Source organism: Chiloscyllium punctatum, chromosome 2 (assembly GCF_047496795.1).
Source record: "Chiloscyllium punctatum isolate Juve2018m chromosome 2, sChiPun1.3, whole genome shotgun sequence".
In the NCBI taxonomy this organism is placed as follows: Eukaryota; Metazoa; Chordata; class Chondrichthyes; order Orectolobiformes; family Hemiscylliidae; genus Chiloscyllium; species Chiloscyllium punctatum.
Window position 1 is genome coordinate 35,700,249 of NC_092740.1, and position 17,342 is coordinate 35,717,590.

At 40.9% G+C, this 17,342-nt stretch overlaps 1 protein-coding gene across 6 annotated transcripts in view; it reads left to right on the forward strand.

Annotated features, from left to right (window-relative positions):
- erbin (erbb2 interacting protein) overlaps nucleotides 1–17,342 on the forward strand; it is a 210,270-nt gene that overhangs the window by 138,493 nt on the left and 54,435 nt on the right. For all 6 annotated transcript variants that reach the window (XM_072595723.1, XM_072595708.1, XM_072595703.1 and 3 more), the window contains one exon: nucleotides 5,261–5,350. In XM_072595723.1, coding sequence (XP_072451824.1) covers nucleotides 5,261–5,350 — 90 coding nt within the window. The remainder of the gene's footprint in view (nucleotides 1–5,260; nucleotides 5,351–17,342) is intronic.

Consider the following 17,342-nt stretch of genomic DNA (forward strand, 5'->3'; position numbering starts at 1 on the left):
ATGTAAAATTGTCTGGATTAGAAAGAGGGTAAATAAATGTACTTCATTTATGGAAGGGTTAGAAATGATAATGCCAGGAATTGACTTTTCGTGCATTTATGAATATATTTTATATATATATAATTATATATTTTAAAAATCATTTTGTTTGGACCAAAGTGCAATCTTAAAACTTGCTGACAGACTAAAGATGCAGGTTTAACAAATAACCATTTTAAAAGGCTCAAATGATTCACTCAGTTAGAGAAGTCAACTGATGGATTGTGTGCGCAATTTAATACAGATATGTGTGAGCAATGTTCTTTGGGGACTCAATGAAGAGCAGGTGTATCAATGAGTGATGTGCATTTGCCTAACTTAGTCCATGACCTCAGAAAATACCAAAGTGCTTCTCAGCGACTTAAGCAATTTTCTGAAGTGTCATCACTATACTAGCATGGCTGGCCATTAGCATTCAAGCAGTTTACAAGCAGCAATATGATAAACAAATAATATGCCTATGGTTTTGGAAGGCCAGTTACCTGAGCCCCAGGATATGGTTGCCATAGTTTTTGAGGGAAGTTTCCTAGCTGTTTCATTAATGATCTTCCCTTCATCAGAATGTCACAAGAATGAGTGTCTGCTGATGATTGCAATTCAACAGTCTAGTGGTATTATTGCCAGACTGTTAAAGCAAAGGTTCTGCTAATGTTCTGGGGACCCAGGTTTGAATCCCACTGTGGCACGTGGCGGAACTGAATTTCAGATTTTTTTTTTAAGTTCACAAGTCTAAGATGACCATGAATCCATTGTTGAATCCACCTGGTTCATTAACATTCCTTAGGGAAGGAAAAGGCATTTGTTACATGGTCTGGCCTACATGTGACTCCAGACCGACATCAATGTGGTTGATTCTTAACTGCCCTCTGGGGATGGGTACATAGAGATGGGTAATAAATGCTGGCCTAGCCAGTGGCCTCATCCCATGAAGCAATTTTTAAAAATTGGTACTGTTCACATTTCCTTAGATATAGAACATTCCAGGTCTACACACTGCAAAAGCTGAACAGCATCCAGGTTTATGTTGATGAGGGATGAGCAACATTTGCAACACACATATGCCTGGCAATGATCATGCAAGTAGAATAATCTAGCCACCACCCCTTGATGTTAACATTGCTGAATCCTGACCATCAACATTCTGGGGGTCATCATTGACCAGAAATGGAACCACTGGTTATTCAAGTTCAAAGAGAAGTTTAGAGGCTGGGTATTTAGTGGAGATTGAGTTGCAGGACTCACGTTACAACTCCCCAAAACCTTTCCACGACCTTGACTTGCTGGGCAATGGAAATACTTTTCTACTTGTCTAGACAAGTGCAGCTTTAATAACATCCAATGGTTACTCAGTGGCACAATCATTCACTTGGTACACCATCTAACTCTCTCTTCACTGTTGACACATAATGGCAGTGCATACCACCTGCTGCAGCATGTCAAGACTCTTTACACAACAGCTAATGAAACTAGAAACTTAGACCCCACAGAAAGATGGGGGAAGCAGGAGCATGAAACAACACCCCCTGCAGTTTCTTCACAATCTGTTGATCTCCTTTCATTACCATGGCACTGAAATCCTGAAAATCTCTGGGAGAGCATTTACCATTTTGCTGCAGTGGTTCAAAAGATGACTTTGAGGGCAGTTAGGAATGTACAGTGAGCACTGGCCTTACCAACAATGCTTAGATAGATACGTAGAAAACAGCAGTACATGTAGGCCTTTCAGCCCTTTGAGCCTGCTCTGTCATTCCTTCTGATGGCTAATCAAAAGCTCAGTAGTCTCTTCCTGCTTTTTCCCAGTATGCTTCAATTTCATTTGCCCCAAGTGCTCATTCCTGCACCTCCTTGATATCAAACAATGCTTTGGCTCAATTGCTGTCTGTGCTGGTGAACTGGAGAAATTTTTCCACATCGCAGTCCTAAATGGTTTGCCCCATATCCTTAGACCGTGACCCCTGGTTCTGGATTCTCCTGTCATCAGGAACATCCTATAGTAACCCTGTCTCGACCTGTTAGAGTTTTATCGATTTCTATGAGATTCCCTCCCACCCCCCCACCATTCTTCAGAACTCTAGTAAATACAATCGTAACCAATTTAATCTCTCCTCCTATGTCAGTCCTGCCATCCCCCAAATCAGCCTGGTAAACCTTTGCTACATTCACTCTATATCAAGAACATTCTTCCTCAGAAAAGGAGACCAAAGATGCACACAATACACCAGGTAAAGTCTCACCAAAGCCCTGTACAATTGCAGCAAGACATCCCTGCTCCTGTACATGAATCCCCTCACTATGAAGGCTAACATACTGTTTGCCGCCTTGACCATCTACTGCATCTGCATGCTTACCCTCAGTGACTGGCATACAAGGACGCCTAGTTCTTGTTACACATTGCCCTCTTTCAGTTTATATTCATTCAGATGATAATCTGTATTCCTGTTTTTCCTCCCAAAGTAGATAACCTCACACTTATCCATATGATGCTGCAGCTGCCATGTATTTTCCCACTTGGCTTGTCCAAATCTCATTGAAGCACTCTGCATCCTGCTCACAGCTCTCACTCCCACCCAGTTTTGTGCCACCTGTAGCCTTGGAGATATTACACTTAGTTACCTCATCTAAATCATTAATATATATATTGTAAACTGCTAGGGTCTTAGCACTGAACCCTGCAGTACCTCAATAGTTATTGCCTGATGTTCAGAAAATCTCTATTTCCTGTCTACCAAGCAGTTTTCTTTCAATTTCAATGCATTACCCCCATCCCATTCATGTGATTCAATTTTACACATTAATTTCTATGTGTTACTTTTATTGAAAGATCTCATGGATGAGTCACCTTTATAAAAGGAGGAGGAGTCTGTTTTAGCCATGTTTGTTGAGGAATTAATACTAAGCAGTGTACTGGTGAAAATCCTGTTTAAAAACTTGTGCAAGACTTAATGAAGGGGTCAAAGCAGTCAGGAAAGTAGATTTGAGACTGCTATCTGACCAGCATGATTTTATCAAAGGGCAAGGATCAAAGGGCTGAATGGCCTATTCCTGATTGATATGTTTGTAAGGGATTCAATGAAGAATTTTTGATATAATGTAAGACTATATTCTCTGGATTGAACCTAGTGATAAAGGGCTCAATAATTTAATATGCTAAACTGTGGAGAAATTTCCTCAGGGGTAGAGTTGTTGGAACACAGCATGCTATAGAAAAGGGTGTGGTTCACACAGAAACCATTGCTGCATTCATAGAATCATTAGAATTCCTACAGTGTGGAAGGAGGCCATTCAGCCCATTGAGTCCAGATCAACCCACTGAGGGTTCCACCCAGATCCAGCCCCCTACCCTATCCCTGTAACCCTGCATTAACCACAGCCAAGCCACTTAACCTGCACATCTTCAGACTGTGGGTGGAAACTGGAGATTCAGGCGGTGATCCATGCAAACATGGGGAGAATGCGCCAACTCCACAGACAGTCACCCAAGGCTGAAATTGAATCCAGACCCCTGGCACTGAGAGGCAGCAGTCCTAACCAGTGATCCTCATTGTTTAAAGAAAATTGAAGAAATATTTGAGAAATAAGGAAATGACAGGACAGTTATTTGAGTGGCTTGATCACGTTACTAGATTTAGTTTAGTGAATGTGAAACAAATGACTGTTCTAATCCATTCATGGCCCATACGAGTATATTTTGAAATGAAAAAATGACAATTAACTCACCCAAATGGCTGTCTTATTTTTAAGTCTAACAGGGTCTGGTGTTCTTTGATCAATGTTTAATGGAACTCTCTTTCCTAATGTTTTAAATGAATTGGAATTCACTTCACTTCGTCATTAATGGCTATTTCCTAAATGGGAAGGTCTTTGTAAGGGGAGAGAAAACAGGATTTAGCAAACTTTATTTGAGTGGTGTTTGGGTATGGTCTGTGGAGAACAATCTATTTCATCCAAGATGTGCAGGTTAATTGGGTAAGCCTTGCTAAATTACCCACAGAGTCCAGTGACGTGCAGGCTTGGTGGATTCGCTGTGAGAAATGTGGGGTTACAGGAATAGAGTAGCAGGATGGGCCTCGGTGCTCTGGGAAGGTTGGTGTGGACTTGATGGGCTGAATGGCCTGCTTCCACACTGTGGAGATTCTATGATCATGTTGTGAAGTGAAGCAGGACATGTTTTAATGTAACTCCATATCCCATCTTTGTGAACTAAATAACCTGACGTGGAATTCCTGCCTTGGGTTGCTTTAAACGGCCTAACTTCATGGCTCAGTGACCCAGAACTTGGAATGATTCTAACTGATTTTTGGCAGAAATCCTCCTTTCTTGTCTTAAGGACAATATTCATTCACCCGCTTTCATCAGTAACGCGGTTGAATTGAAACTTTGCTGCATCAAGCATTGACATGTTTCAGTGCCCATACTATTCTAAGTCAGATTCTGCCTGGTTTCAGTTGAGATTTCAAACAGGATGAAATAACTCACCAACATTCCATCAAAATCAACTTCCAAATCCGTAAACTCTGCCACCTGGAAGGTTAAGGACTACAAAGGCATGGCAAGCTCCCCCTCTGAACCACATGCTGTCCTACATTGCCATTGCTATACTGTTGTTGAGTCCAAATCCTGAACTCTCCACCAAGAATGAGCTTCTGAGGCATGCTGTGATGCAAGTGTGACCTTGCTGATCATGTGACCAACTCTGCCAGCAGGTTGGAACTAGGGTAGCTTAGGATAGAGATGTTTCTTGCATGTTAGTAGTGTAAATAAATACTGTTTGCAGAAAAAATACTGACTCTAGGTCTAGCTTGAGCTGATCAGAAAAGTCAAAGCCACACCAAAACATTCTTTTCTTAATAACACCGGGTGTAGTACCATCCCTCTCACCCTATGCTGAGGACTGCAGCGGTCCAAGATAACAACTCACTGCAACCTCTCAGGGGAAATACGGGATGAGCAGCAAATACTAGCCAAGTCAGCAGTTCCAACTTGCCTTGAAAGAGTTTGAGATAGGAAATAGAGTGGAACAACACCAGATATCTAATAGTGTTATCCCAGAACCTTAAGACAGAACATTAAAATTGAAGAAAGTATAGCTGCATTGTTTTTGTTTAATCATTATTTTTATTGAAAAATGTTTGCATCAAATAAAATCTAGTCTTATATTAATATTTTAGAAACTTGCAACAGTATTGAACAGTTATCCATTTTCTTTCCCTTCCCTTCTAAGGCTTCCAGATGGCTTCACACAGTTACTAAACTTGACTCAACTTTATTTAAATGATGCCTTTTTGGATTTTTTGCCAGCAAACTTTGGAAGGTGAGCAATTTATTTTATTTCCAAATGCATAAAGTCTCAATACTGATGTAGTCACTTGTCATTAATTACTTGGAATCCATTGAAGCATTTCTTATTGAATTTTGTTCATTTAATGCTATAAAATATCTTCCTGTTCTCTCCTCTTACACTCACTCGTCTTTTTCCTCCCTTAAATGACATACCCTTTCAACAAAATAATGAATGCTCCTCTCGATCTCTCTGAAAGGCTTTTAGAGGGTGCTCATGAGTAACCTAGTTGATTATATCAGTTTATCCTCATGTATGATAATGCATCATCTTCCTGTGGCATACTTTCTAATTGATCCTTTCACTTTGGTTGTCACAAAATCTGTACTTATTCAATGTATTTGTGTTACTGCAAGAAATCTATCAGACTTGAAGCCTGAAATATTAGTCTGACAATGGAAGTTCAGAGGAAAAAAAAGACCTGTAAAGCAAAAGAAATGACATGAGGAGGATGGAATTTGTGGTCTGCAATTTTTAAAAAATCTGCTACAGATCTGCAAAGTGCCCAAATGAAAGATGAGATACTCAGAGGCATACAGTACGGGGAGGCTCTTTGGCCCATCTGTTCTGTACTGTCAAAAATACACTGCTACCTATAGTAATCCCACTTCGCACACGAGGCCCAGAGCCTTGAATGTTATGAAGTTCCTCTTGGTCATCCAAGTACTTGTTAAAGGTTGTGAGGTTTGCCACCTGAGCTACCATCCCAGGCAGTGCATTCTAGAGCACAATAAACCCAAGAACTCTGGATGCTGGAAATCGGAAACAAAAACAGTATATACCTCAGCAAGTCTATGACGAGAAAGTGACCCTTCTTCTGAACTCATTGAATCCGAGGACTCAATGAGTCTCAAGATTTACCCTCTGGGACAAAATCTTTTTCCTCAAATCCCTGTCAACGCCCTGCCTTTCACTTTAAAATGACACCCCCTTGTTTATTCACCTTTGACTAAGGTGGAGCAGCTACTCCATGACTTTTCATTTAGCTTCGCTGGAACAGTTTGGATCAAGGACAGAGATGCCAGCATGAGAATAAAGTAGCAAATGAAGTTGACAGGCCATTGGAAGTTTGGGGTTAGCACAGCGTTCAACAGTTTCAGACTGTTAAATCCTGTTCTACCTGCCCACCCCTCTGTATGTTTTTGTTTTCGATCAGCAGCCCATTGTGTTTGTGCTGACTGAATGAACTAACCACCAATTCTAGTTGTACTCAAAACACCTGGATCTGTAACCTTGCTTCAGGTGCAGATCTAGGTTTGTTTTAAATGGATTGAGGATTTCCATCTCATCCACTGGGCAGTCAAATCTAGATACCCACCACCGTATTCTAAGTGAGAGAGTTTTTCTTTATGCCCCGTATAATGCTTTTACCAATCGCTTTAACTCTGTGCTCCCTGATAATTGACTATCCAATCTTTAGAGCTGCAATTTCAAGCTCTGGCAACATTCTTTTAATTCTCCTCTGTACTGTTGCTACAGCAACTATATCCTTCCTCCTAATTTGGTGACTCGAACTGTACATGAAATTTCATCTCTTGCCTCCTAATGTATATCTTGTATAGGTCCAACATTAAATCCTTGCTTTTGAATTTAATATCTTGACCAATAAAGAAAAGCACCCCACAGACCTTCTTTGTTTCCTTATCTATCTGCCCTTTAAGGTCCTGTGACGATTTTGTCCAATGTGTCTCACTTTCTCTATCTTCTCAATTCCCTCCTTTTTAACCTGCTATTTATTCTTGTGGTGAGGTTAAAAATGCATTACACTTGTCATGAGTATTTAAATATGTTGAAGCTGTGTTCCTAAACAATGTACTTTTGATAATGGTTCTATCCAGGTGAGCTCTTGTTCACATACGTGCAATATATTACATGTGTCTACAATGGTGTTCATTATCTGCTATTCATTTTTAAGTAGCAAGTGTGGGCAGCAAAATGGTGTGTGAGAGAAGTAGTGGCCCTCTACTTTAAAAATCTGCATCTTTTTGAATGTATGCGGTTATTTTTAACCTCTTACTCTCTATGTAATTTGCCCCAGAGTATAAAGCTGAGATCATACCAGGCTGTACATCATCTTTTGGCATGCTGTAAATTCGAGAAAAGATATGTTTTATTTAGTGGATTTAATGTGAATATCATTTTTACTTGAAGCTGTTCACAGCAGGCAGGCAGGTAGGGTTCACTGCCTTAATTCCAGAGTAGAAGTTGTCTTTACCAGTAATTTATTGCAAGTTGAACCAACACTTCTTAAAGCTCAGAAGAATAAGAAGGTGATCTCATTGAAACTTAAGGTTTTGAGTGGAATAAGCAGAACAGGTGCTAAAAGAATGTTACTGCATCTGACGGAAAGTAGAGCTTGGGAGCATAGTTTCATAACACAGGGTCTCCAATTTAAGATCTAGGTGAAGAATTGCTCCTTTCAAGTGTCATTAATCATTTGACTTCCAGTCATTGAATGTATTCAAGGTTGAGTTAGTCAGGGAGTTTTGGGTTGTGGACCTAGACAGAAGTGGCAATAAGGAACAGTTAGATAAGCTATGATTTCTTTGAATGCTGACCAGACTTGATGGGTGAAATACCTTACTCCTGCTCCTATATCTTTTGTTCTTACATTTTCAAGTTTGTAAAAAACCATGAGCATTTTTCTGCAAAAATAATTAACTATATCTAATACTGGTAATTATACTTCACCTTAAGATCATGATAGCATGTAATTCTTTACATACTGAATGCTTTTCATACCCTCTTCAAATGAGGAACAAACACCGAAGGTACCAAAAATAACTGAGCAGGTCTGGCAGCATTGGTGGAGAGTGCGATTCTTCAGAACAGTCGTACTTGACTCGAAACATTAATACTGCTTCACTCACCATGGATGCAGTCAGGTAGGTAAAAACAATGACTGCAGATGCTGAAAACCAAATACTGGATTAGTGGTGCTGGAAGAGCACAGCAGTTCAGGCAGCATCCAACGAGCAGCCAGACCTGCTGAGTTTCTCCAGTATTTTCTGTGTTTGTTTCAGATTTCCAGCATGCACAGTAATTTGTTTTACCTCTTTTTAAATGAAGTGTTCACTTTTTGTAGTGTAATGTATGAAAAAAATTGACTTGAAAAATTAAAATTGAACTGAATCTTGGAATTGTTGTTTCCTTCCTGATTTTTTTTTAAGTATCTCTCTGAATGTTGTCATATTGTGAATAGAAACATTTCCAGATAAATAATGGACACAAGTGATCCCAGGAAATATATGGTATAAACAATATATTTTTATATTTAATACTTCATTTAAATACCCAGGTAAAGCTACATATGAATGTTCATCAGTTTAAACATTGCCTAATTGCATTGAGAGTCTCATCTGACAATGAGTGGACAGCTGCTTACATAATCTACTTATAGCAAATGCGTACTATAATAATCTACCTCGGCATATTTTATTTTTATCTGTATAATGAACCTGTCAGGAGCTGGCTTTCACTTGATGGCATATGCAGATGGCTGACAGTACATGGCAGTCAACATTGACTACTTATTGTCAAGTTCAACCAGAATATGAATTTTAATTAACAAGTTACTCATATATTTAAAAGGCCATGTATTACTTCTATATTGTAGCTACGGCTGGCAGAGAAATCTCTTTTAATGATGTACTATGGAAGTAATTCTTGTAATTTGAAGAGCATATTGTATAAATGTCTTTTTCAAGTTTTTGCTAAAATATTGATTAACCTGTATTCCATAAAACATTGGGAGAGTGTGCCAGTGACACACTCTCAATGAAACAAATTTTCCATTGAGGATACAACACTTTATTGAAATATGACAAGGCAAGGGGGCTCTTTTGTTGAATATTTGAAATTCTCAGTCTTTGCAGTGTGGGGTAAGTTCTTAGCACAGAGTGATGTTTTCTTCTTAAGTCACTGCTCCACAACTGTGTTTTGCTCACACATGGTTCATGTAATGCAATTAATACACTGGGGGCTTTTTGATTGAACTTGTTTCTCAGGCATCTCCTTTCTCAATTTGGATAGAAACATTACATTCTTATTCGTGTGGCTTTGTACCCAGTTGAGGGTACAGTTAATCATCTTTTACTTCATTAACTTGACTCCAAATTTCTTCTTCTCTTTCACATCCACATGGCCCCTCTGCTTTCTTTGGCCTCACTATCCTTTTGTTGTGATATCCAGTGGACCAACAGCTCCTGATAGGTATTTCTTTTTTTCTCTCCACGAAATGAAAATGGGATTAATTTAGTTTGGGAAATCTGGTCAGCATGGACAACTTGTGCCAAAGGGTCTGTTTCCATGCTGTTTGATGCTGTGACTCTAAGGTGCTTCTCTGCTATGGTTGACAGGGCCCTTGACTATTCTCTTTCCCATACTTTTTCCCTCAGCCCTTCTTTTCTTCCTTGTGATCAGAAACAGAGCTGTCTTTGTTCTCGCTTCCTCTATAGCAGCTGCCGTATTCAATTCATAATACTTCGCTATTTCCTCAGCCAGCATAATGCTACCACTCTCCAGCTCTTCCTCCCAGCCCCTCCCTCTTTCTTTCAATATTTTGAAGATACTGTTCTTGCAGAATGCCCTTTTCCTTTTCAATTAGCCCCAACACCATCTTCTCTTCTTTGTAGCACTTCTTCGCTCGAGGGAAGGAAATGTCTTTCCACTACCCAGGGCCTCAAATATTACTTCCAGGTGAAATAGCAATATACATAACATTTTTGACCATTTAGCATATTATATCTGCTGCTCAAGCTGTGAGCTTCTCTGCACAGGGAGCCCAAACTTAGAATGTGTGAGTGAGTTTTGAGAAGATTTGTAGGTTTGCTTGCTGAGCTGGAAGGTTCGTTTTCAGACATTTTGTCACCATACTAGGTAACATCTTCAGTGAGCCTCCAAATGAAGCACTGGTGTCGCCTGCTTTCCATTTATATGTTTGAGTTCCAACTCAACTGGCATTCCAACCAGAACTCTATCAACAAACACATTGACTTGGATCCCATCTACCACTCACTGAGAAAAGATCAGGAAATGACATCGTCATAGTAAATGACAACACCACAGGAAATGACATCACCAACACAAGGAAACTCAAGCAGCTACACCATCAGTGCTTCGTTTGGAGGCTCACTGAAGATGTCACCTAGTATGGTGACAAAATGTCTGAAAACGAACCTTCCAGCTCAGCAAGCAAACCTACATCCATAGAATGTGTGATTGTGATGGTGAGCATCTCTCTCCAATCTAGTGAACCTGAGCTTCCATTTAGTTACCATTTTAATTCCACTCCACACCTTTTGTCCTCTGCCTCCTACATTGATTACTTAAGACCATTACATATTTATTATCATGCAATTCTACTGAAAACTTGTTGATCTGAAACTTTAACCTTTGTAGGTACTGCTTGACCTGCTGATCGCCACCCTTCCTCTGTTTTCAGTACTAGAGCTTTTAAATGCTTACTGAAAGGAATTTTAGTAAAGTAATGTGCACTTATGCTTGTAAAATATGACTATCAGTGCGCAACCGGGGACGTGAAATTTAATCAGCTATCTTTGCTTTATTTTTACTGTTCCTTCTAATTATCTTTCATCCTTTCTTTGTTCTTTAAGAGGAGATCCTTGCAACAACTCTCTGTTCGTAACACTTGGAATTAAATGTTCATTTGACCTTGTTTTCCTACTAAGTGGATTTTGAATTTGGTTAAGGTATGGCTTTCTCAAGAGATTTTTGTCAATGCACTGTAAAGTGAAAACTTCAGACTGCCATTAGGACTGAGGCCAGAGGAGAGCACCATAGTTCCAGTTTCACTGCTCCACAGGTTATAGTATAAAGTAAAAGGGCTTTCTCCAGTAGCCAAGCTAACTAGTTAAGTGCCTTGTCTGTATCAGATTTTAAACTAAAAGACCTATTATTGAAGTTTCTTAATGAATGCAATTATTGGTTTATTATCCAAACAAAATATTCAATAAAGAGGCAGTAATTAGTTAACATGCATCATCAGTAATCTATCCCTGTAAATATTCCCATAACACACACCTCATTCAGGAAAAGAGGTTGAGAGAAATTAGATTTATCTGCAGAGAATGCTTTTGAGTAAAAACACTTCGGCCAGCAAGTTATTCTTCCGGGTAAAAAGTCTGTTGCCCTGACGTGCTGACATGTGTGATCAAGTCATGCACAGATGTCTCTGATTTCTTATACAGCTTCATCACAAACCTCAATCCCAAGTTGTTCTTTCAGTCGCTCTTTCAAAAGAAATTATAGGTTTGATCCTGATTTGATGTAAAGGGTGTACTTTTTAGAAATGAGAAATATCAGCTGGCACTTTTTTATTCAAACTTTCTGCCAAATCAAGTGACTTGGAGCAGGCAGACATCCCACCAACTAAATAATATTTAAAAAAACGACTCCAAACTAGTCACTCTACAAAACAGCCTCAGCATGAATATATAGCAAAACAAACAATTATCAGCAGTCATGTCTGAAACAACTCCACAGAGGTCACTATCCCAACACCAATCACACTTTATTTACTCATGGAGGGTCTTGGACACTGATCCTGCTCCTGCAGAGCCTGCTCTGAGTGAACAGAACCTTTGACACTCCTGAACTTATCTTCAGCCAGGATTGCCTGTTTGGGCCAGACTAACGGGTCCAATCAGGGAACTGGTAGTCTGAGGTCCACAATCACGACAACCCTCCTCTTCTGAGTCTAAAGAGGTTGATCGGTTCTCTGCATCTAGTCCTGGCTGCCAGGCATAACTTTTTCCCAACGTCTTGATTTTGAAAACCCCTGGATGACCCTGCTGGAGTTCAACCAGTATCTGGCAGTGACCGTTGTTCAGGACAATTACACTTGCTATCCATAATAACATGTCAACCTGTACTGTAATCTGGTCTCTCTGGGTCCAGCAAGGTTTCAGATTGTGGTTGTGGTGGCCCTTTGTTTTCCCCCATCACCACCAGCTGTTAGATCCAGTCCTGGCAAAATTCTTTCTTCGTTCAAAGTCAGATAAGGATTCTGGGTAATCCAAGATGGAGGACGGGAAAAATTTCTGGCTGTAAGAGCTGCTCCTTTTTTCTTTGAGGTATTTTAGGTGTTGGAGATGATTTCCTCTAATTCCAGGAGCAGCAATTACTGTTTCATATGCTGTTGCATTGTTTTGGAACTTTGGGAAAAAAAAAGTCAAATCAACAGTTTAAAAGGGAGAAGAGCAGACAAAGGAAGCACATGGTGAGGACAGTGCAAGAGAGAGAGAGAGAGAGAGAGAAAGAGAGAGAAAACCTGCACAGTTACTGCCTTTGCTGTTTGGATTTGTGTATTGCTGGACATTGGAATGCATCTGGGAATATTAACAAACAGTGAGTATCACAACTAATCTTGGAGGAACTGTTGGGCAAAGTTCACAGCACAGAATCAGATAAGTTAATCGTTGTTTTAAGTCTGTCCAAGAGAGAGGCTGTAATAGTGAGTATAGTGGGTTCTTTCTTGATTATGTTTTTGGAGATAAGTCTCTTGATTAGACTTAAAATATAAGCCATAGCTCTTAATTTAACCTGGTGCAGTGTTTGTAGAGGAATAAGACGGTGTTATTTTCTGGGTCTGTCGATTGTGAAGGAGCAAGAATGGCCTTTGCAGTGATATGTGCTACTTGTCAGATGTGGGTGTTTAAAGAGAGTTTAAGGGTTACTGTGGATTATATCTGCCATAAATGCTGTTGGATGCGAATCCTATCAGATCAAGTAGATCGGTTGGAAAGACAGATAGAAGTGATGAAGAATTTGCAACAGCAACAGTATGTGATGGATGGCAGTTATAGAAAGGGGGGAAAGTCTGAGATACAGTCACATAGATGGGTTAACTCCAGGAAGGGTGAGAGAGGTCAACACCTAGGGCAGGAGTCTTTTGTGGATATACCCATTTCAAACAGGTATGCTGTTTTGGAAAATGTAGGAGGTGATGAATTCTCAGGGGAACGTAGCACAAACAGCCAAGTGTCTGGTATTGGGACTGGCTCTTGTGCAACGATGGGTACGTCGGCTTCCAAGAGATCAATTGTGTGAGGGGATTCTGTAGTCCGAGGTACAGACAGACATTTTTGTGGCCAGCAGAGAAAAAAACAGAATGGTGTGTTGTTTCCCTGGTGCCAGGATCAAGGATGTCTCAGAGGGTGCAGAATGTTCTCACGGGGGAGAGGGGCCAGCAGGAGGTCATTGTCCACATTGGAACCAATGACATTGGAAGGGAAAAGGTTGAGACTCTGAAGGGAGATTACAGAGAGTTAGGCAAAAATTTATAAACTAAGTCCTCGAGGGTAGTAATATCTGGATTACTCCCAGTGCTACGAGCTAGTGAGGGCAGGAATAGGAGGATAGAGCAGATGAATGCATGGCTCAGGAGCTGGTGTATGGGAGAAGGATTCACATTTTTGGATCATTGGAATCTCTTTTGAAGTAGAAGTGATGTGTATAAGAAGGATGGATTGCAACTAAATTGGAAGGGGACTAATATACTGGCAGGGAAATTTGTTAGAACTATTTGGAAGGATTTAAACGAGTAAGATGGGGGCGGGGGGGGGGGGAACCTAGGGAGATAGTGAGGAAAGAGATCAATCTGAGATGAGTACAGCTGAGAACAGAAGTGAGTCAAACAGTCAGGGCAGGCAGGGACAAGGTAGGACTAATAAATTAAACTGCATTATTTCAATGCAAGGGGCCCAAACAGGGAAGGCAGATGAACTCAGGGCATGGTGAGGAAGATGGGACTGGGATATCATAGCAATTATGGAAACATGGCTTAGGGATGGGCAGGACTAGCAGATGGATGTTCCAGGATACAAATGCTACATGAAGGATAAAAAGGGAAGCAAGAGAGGAGGGGGAGTGGCATTTTTGATAAGGGATAGCATTACAGTTGTGCTGAGGGAGGATATTCCCAGAAATACATCCAGGGAAGTTACTTGGGTGGAACTGAGAAATAAGAAAGGAATGGTCACTTTATTGGGATTGTATTATAAACCCCCCAATAGTCAGAGGGAAATTGAGAAACAAACTTGTAAGGAGATCTCAGCTATCTAAGAATAATAGGGTAGTTGTGGTCGGGGATTTTAACTTTCCAAACATCGACTGGGACCGCCATAGTGTTAAAGGTTTAAATGGAGAGGAATTTCTTAAGTGTGTACAAGACAATTTTCTGATTCAGAATGTGGATGTACCTACTAGAGCATATGCAAAACTTGACCTACTCTTGGGAAATAAGGCAGTGCAGGTGACTGAGGTGTCAGTGGGGGAGCACTTTGGGGCCAGCGACCATAATTCTATTCGTTTTAAAATAATGGAAATGAATAGACCAGATCTAACTGTTGAAGTTCTAAACTGGAGAAAGGCCAATTTTGATGGTATTAGGCAAGAACTTTCGAAAGCTGATTGGAGGTAGATGTTCACAGGTAAAGGGACAGCTGGAAAATTGGAAGCCTTCAGAAATGAGATAACAAGAATCCAGAGACAGTATGTTCCTGTCAGGGTGAAAGGGAAGGCTGGTAGGTATAAAGAATGCTGGATGACTGAAGAAATTGAGGGTTTGGTTAAGAAAAAGAAGAAAGCATATGTCAGGGAGAGACAGGATGGATCAAGTGAATCCTTCGAGTATAAAGAAAGTAGGAGTATACTTAAGAGGGAAATCAGGAGGGCAAAACGATGGCATGAGATAGTTTTGGCAAATAGAAATAAGGAGAATCCAAAGGGTTTTTACAAATATATTAAGGACAAAAGGGTAAATAGGGAGAGAATAGGGCCCCTCAAAGATCAGCAAGGCAGCCTTTGTGTGGAGCCACAGAAAATGGGGGAGACACTAAATGAATATTTTGCATCAGTGTTTACTGCAGAAAAGCATATGGAAGATATAGACTGTAGGGAAATAGATGGTGACATTTTCCAAAAGGTCCAGATTACTGAGGAGGAAGTGCTGGATGTCTTGAAACGGTTAAAGATGGATAAATCCCCAGGACCTGATCAGGTGTACCTGAGAACTCTGTGGGAAGCTAGGGAAGTGATTGCTGGGCCCCTTGCTGAGATATTTGTATCATCGATAGTCACAGGTGAGGTGCCAGAAGACTGGAGGTTGGCTAATGTGGTGCCACTGTTTAAGAAGGGTGGTAAAGGCAAGCCAGGGAACTATAGACCGATAAGCCTGACCTCCGTGGTGGGCAAGTTGTTGGAGGGAATCCTGAGGGACAGGATGTACATGTATTTGGAAAGGCAAGGACTGATTCGGGATAATCATCATGGCTTTGTGCATGGGAAATCATGTCTCACAAACTTGATTGAGTTTTTTGAAGAAGGAACAAAGAAGATTGATGAGGGCACAGTGTTAGATGTGATATGTATGGACTTCAGTAAGGTGTTCGACAAGGTTCCCCATGAGAGACTGATTAGCAAGGTTAGATCTCATGGAATACAGGGAGAACTGGCTCAAAGGTAGAAGACAGAGGGTGGTGGTGGTGGAGAGTTGTTTTTCAGACTGGAGGACTGTGACCAGTGGAGTGCCACAAGTATCGGTGCTGGGTCCTCTACTTTTTGTCGTTTACGTAAATGATTTGAATGTGAGCATAAGAGGTACAGTTAGTAAGTTTGCCAATGACACCAAAATTGGAGGTGTAGTGGACAGCGAAGAGGGTTACCTCAGATTATAACAGGATCTGGACCAGATTGGCCATTGGGCTGAGAAGTGGCAGATGAAGTTTAATTCAGATTAATGCGAGGTGCTGCATTTTGGGAAAGCAAATCTTAGCAGGACTGATACACTTAATGGTAAGGTCCTAGGGGGTGTTGCTGAACAAGGGACCTTGGAGGGCAGTTTATAGCTCCTTGAACGTGGAGTCGCAGGGAGATAAGATAGTGAAGATGATGTTTGGTATGCTTTCCTTTCCTGGTCAGAGTATTGAGTACAGGAGTTGGGAGGTCATGTTGCGGCTGTACAGGACATTGGTTAGGCCATTGTTGGAATATTGCATGAAATTCTGGTTTCCTCCTTATTGGAAAGATGTAGTGAAACTTGAAAGGGTTCAGAAAAGATTTACAAGGATGTTGCCAGGGTTGGAGGATCTGAGCTACAGGGAGAGGCTGAACAGGCTGGGGCTGTTCTCCTTGGAGCGTCAGAGGCTAAAGGGTGACCTTATGGAGGTTTACAAAATTTTGAGGGGCATGGATAGGATAAATAGGCAAAGTCTTTTCCCTGGGGTCGGGGAGTCCAGAACTAGAGGGCATAGGTTTAGGGTGAGGGGGAAAGATATAAAAGAGACCTAAGGGGCAACTTTTTCATGCAGAGGGTGGTACGTTTTTGGAATGAGCTGCCAGAGGATGTGGTGGATGCTGGTACAATTGCATCATTTTAAGAGGCATTTGGATGGGTATATGAATAGGAAGGGTTTGGAGGGATATGGGCTGGGTGCTGGCAGGTGGGACTAGATTGGGTTGGGATGTCTGGTCAGCATGGGCAGGTTGGACCGAAGGGTCTGTTTCCATGCTGTACATCTCTATGACTCTGTGACTCTATTGTCAGTTGAGTGCAGGTGTGTCCAGAAAATTCAAAATTCTTATGGACTCTTCCATGTTTGCATCCTCAGCCTCCTTGACAGCGTTCCAACTTGCAATTGCATGCACTTATAATTAGTGCCCACTGCTGAATTTAACCAGACATTTATTTTGACTGGTTCTGTTGGATCTTGCTAAGCAATTTAAGTGTTCCAAACCAGAAATTGGTTGACTTTCCAGCGTGGGCCCTCTCCAGGATACAGCCTGTGAGATCTCCTACTCCATTTGGATCGAATGGGATTCTTTTGCTGTCTTGAGTCTGCATACCAGCAGCAACTACAATGGTTTGCCAGCCTGGATCCTGAAAATTTTACCTGTTTGGCTCGGGCTTGGCTTTGTTTTGAGGGTTTTACTCTTGGCTGACCTA